General features: G+C 40.7%; 1 protein-coding gene across 1 annotated transcript in view; it reads left to right on the top strand.

The window, feature by feature from the left end:
• LOC104393541 (phospholipid-transporting ATPase FetA-like) overlaps nucleotides 1-4234 on the top strand; it is a 62705-nt gene that overhangs the window by 44590 nt on the left and 13881 nt on the right. Inside the window, exons 18-20 of the mRNA XM_010003046.1 lie at nucleotides 1250-1361; nucleotides 2434-2539; nucleotides 3311-3458. Of these exons, the coding sequence (XP_010001348.1) occupies nucleotides 1250-1361; nucleotides 2434-2539; nucleotides 3311-3458 (366 nt within the window). The remainder of the gene's footprint in view (nucleotides 1-1249; nucleotides 1362-2433; nucleotides 2540-3310; nucleotides 3459-4234) is intronic.

Genomic DNA, 4234 nt, shown 5'->3' with positions numbered 1-4234 from the left:
GGGGACGGGGGTGGGGGGTGGGTCTCTACTTGTTCTTTAGAACCATGAATAATGAATGAAAAGGATGTGTAGGATCTGAGGGGAAGCACTTCAGTTTTTGCACTCCCAGTAGTGCTTTTCTCAAATCTCGGAAATCCTGGGAGCCACACCATGGCTCTTTCCAGCTGCTGACCTCTGTATGATGTACAGTACAAGGGGCAGAGCTTACTGCCCTCTGGGTCCCAGCGGAGCAGTGGAAAATGCTGATCTTCCTATCCAGATAATGCATCGTGCAAATGTTCTGTGGGTCATGTTCCAAGCAGGAAAGACATGGAGATTGAGGAGGTTAAGAAGCCAGCTGCTTTGCAAGAAAGGGTTATGAAGCTCATGACCTGAGTAGAGAAGAGGTCATAGGCTCACAACAGGAAGTAGGATGGCTCACTGTTTAAGCTCTCACTACATGGACCAGGAACTACTGCTGTAATAGGTGGATTAGGCAGTTTTAGGGACCCCATAAAGGCATTTCCTTAGAGCTATTATCTACCCTGATAGCACTCATAGCTGATGAATTACACACATCCCAGGAAGACAAAAGGGAATCTGGGCTTAAAGCCAACCCCTGAATTTAGTCTCCCAACAGCAGGAGGTAGGTGGTAGCAGATGCTGTCTAAACCTTGAGCTAGCAGTGAAACCTTCATGTCCCTTTGACAACAGGTTAAAGCCACCAAGTGGTGGCATCTCCAAAATGCAGAAGAAGCAATAACTTTAAAATAATTAAAGTTTGTATCTTGAGCAGTCTGCAGTTATGTGACAGTGTGGGGCAGGCACAGGTCTGTTGTGGGCTCAAGAAGATGCTTAGCAGCCATATAACTGTACAATATGTCTGGGAGCAAGCTCCACAGTACAGGATGCATATGGATATTCGGGAACACGGATCCACTGCTATCTTTGTCCCTCACTGACAGCTCAATATGCTGGGAAGGGAGCATGTGAAAAAAACACAGACCTGTAGATCTACAAATATGTTGGCCAATAATTCAATGAATGTTCATGATCCATCTGAGCCTGAGACTGGATGAGAGACTAGAATATTTGCAGAATCAGAGCTCTACTCTGTACAGTAAATTTGCTGAGGAAGAATGAAAAGCAATACAATCTTATTCCTGAATTTCATTTGTGTTTGCTTGAGTTAATCATTCTGGAACTCTAATGTTTTCTCCTTTGCTAGCAATGGCAAGACTTAATCAGTTCCCTGCTGCTGTCTCTCAAGCTTCTAGGTGCTACAGCGATTGAGGACAAGTTACAAGATGGAGTCCCACAGACAATTGAGACTCTTGCCAAAGCCAACATTAAGATATGGGTTCTTACTGGAGACAAACAAGGTAAAGAGGCTACAGCTTTGGACATTTCCCTTCTCTTCCACTGGTGGATGATTCTACTAAGACCCATGCTGTCATTCTTTTTCCTTTGAAAAACTGCAGAGGATGAATTTACAGGGCTTTTCTTCATTGTCACCTAAGCAAAACTCCAGTTATCTGGAATTAGACCCAACAGCTATAGCTAATGCCTATTCTTAACTCCTGTCCTGAGGCTGAAAGCACTGTGAAGGCAGCATTCTTTGCCCTTGGAGAGGCAAAGCAATGAGCACCCCATAGTTGTTTTCATGTGCTGTGTAAAGGTGTCAGTTTCATACAGGTGACCATCCTGGTGAAGAAGAGTTAAAAAACCCTGTCCTTCTTTCCAGGAACTTTAATGTTACAGTGGGTGTTGGGTTGGTTTCACTTTGGTCCTGGCACTAATGATCCAGAATAGAAATAGAGGAAACATTTGCCTTAGGAGAAAGCATCAGATTGGAAAGAAATGTGACTAGATCCCAATAAATTATTTTGGAGAAACAGCAGTTTCACTGAAACTATGGAGTTTCAGGGATGCCAAAAGCGTTTGCAAATAATTTGTCCAAGAAATGAACAATTTTTGAGAAAAATGACCTGTTTCATTTTGTCATACTCTGAATGTAATAGTTCTGCTTATGAAATACCAAAATACCTTGTTTTCAGAATTTTATGAATGATATTTCTTTATATTCTTTTCCCAAGCTATGGTTTGGGGCTTTTCTGGGAATAAGAAGGGGGGAAAGATGAATATCCTGAAAACAAATTTTGGAATCAACATGTATAATGTTTTTTGTTGCTCCAACTGTATTGGCCAAAGGATGTTTTGAACTTTTTCATTTTGGTGGAATGATATTTTTCTGTAGCCTTGTAAAGCCCAATTAGGGCAGATTTGTTGTTACATCCATCAAGGTGACTCTCCCAGCTCTCTTTAAACTGTTGACTCTGAAAGGCTCAGAGCTTTTCTTGAGTGAGAAAAAGAGCTTTTGTCATAGAGCCACAGAGACTGTGGGTGATTTTGGGGCTGCTAATATCACCCCTCTTCCTGGTTTGTCTTTCCCAGAGACAGCAATGAATATTGGTTACTCCTGCAACTTGTTGTATGATGACATGGAAGACATTTTCATTATTGAAGGCAGCACATCTGATGATGTACTTCATGAGCTCAGGTAAATGGCTGAAATGTGCAGCTTCACTGCTGTGCACTGACACTGTATTTTGTGTTATTGCCAGGTTTTTTGCCTGTGGGCTTTACTTGGTAAAGTTCATTTAGGAACACTGGATAAGGATTAGCTGGATCTCTGGAAGACCCAGCAGCTAAACACAATGTAAAATTATCCTCTGAAGCTTCTTGATCCAAGAGGTCAAATCCATATAAATGTATAAGAAAGTAGAGTCAGACAGGCAATATCAGCTGACATTTGACAAGCTTCTAGCTCCAGGCTTCAGCTATGCTGTTGCTCTACTGCCATTGCCATTTATCCACATTGTGGTAATTTTTCTGGATATGGTCCTTTCCTGACATTATCTGGAAAACTGTTTTCCCCTATAGCCTCTCCAGTAGACACAAGTTCTTTGGTATAAGTGGGAAATCAGAAAGTTTTTCAGTCCCTTGCTGTTGAAGTATGTGGTTGCCAGATAATATGCAAAGAGATCTGGGATACCCTTCAGGATACTGTTCTTCATGGCATTCAGATTATTTGTTTGACTTTAAATCAGCACAGGTTTAGCACACACTTAGGCTTTCAGAAGCATGCTTATGGTCTGCACAAACAGCAGCACCTCAACCATGCATGCATTTTGTAGGGATACAGGGGAAATGGAACTAAATGATCAAAGGGAAGCATTTTATTATTTGTTTATTATTATTTTCATGAAGTTGCTATATCAAAACATACATATATTTACAAGCTTCTCATTATTATTCGGATTTTTTTTAGGAATGCAAGGAAAAAGATGAAGCCAGACTCCTTTCTGGACAGTGATGAAATCAACATTCAGTTTGAAAAATCATCAAAAAACCCAAAAGTTTTACCTGATGAGCAAGCAAATGGGGTGTATGGTCTGGTTATCACTGGCCACAGCCTGGTAAGGAAAGTTCAGAGTTATGTCAGGGCAGAGTTCTCTTAAAAACTGAATGTGACAGGGACATACTGGAAGTTTGAAAATGCTTTAAAAATTCAGCTCTAGAGGACTGGGTTGGTTGGTTTTTTTCCTCGTTGAAAATTAGGTTCAGTGGTTATCTGAGACATCAAAGGTTTCAGAAGACTGGAAGAGGGAAGTGTTGTCGCTGATATTAGGGAGGCAGGAGGGGCAGAGTAACATGATCACTTTTCATTTCCAGAAAGATACTAGAAATACAATTAGGCAGTTTATGGATGCAGCAAGAAGACAGAACCAGAGGTGGGTTTCAAGAATGCCAAGAACATGTTCTAATACATGTATCTGAAAACAGATACATGTAACAGATAGGATCTGTATCTTAGAACTCAACTAATAAATTGCCTAATGTTCTTTCCCATGAGGTTCTTCCAAGCAAACTGAAGTAATACAGTCTAGATTAAATGGTTTAGTGACAGATGCAAGACTGATTGGAAAGTATGGCTCTTAAGGGCCCACTGTTGGTCTAAAGCAACAGTTATGTGGCATATGCAGGGGTCTATCCCACATCTATTTGATATTCAGTGTTTTCATTAGCTGCTTAAAAAGAGAGCACCAGTGTGGGAGAAACTGCAGCCGCAACTGAGTTCAAAATTAGATTTGAAAACAGTTTTAACAAATTAGAGAAGTATGTGAGAAAAATGGACAATGCAATTCACTAAAAACAAATGCTTTGGTTCTCCACTCTCATCTAATTCCCTACA

The sequence above is a fragment of the Chaetura pelagica genome, unplaced genomic scaffold, assembly GCF_000747805.2.
Source record: "Chaetura pelagica isolate M959 unplaced genomic scaffold, ChaPel_1.0 scaffold758, whole genome shotgun sequence".
Classification (NCBI taxonomy): Eukaryota; Metazoa; Chordata; class Aves; order Apodiformes; family Apodidae; genus Chaetura; species Chaetura pelagica.
This window is presented reverse-complemented; position numbering and strand designations above follow the sequence as displayed.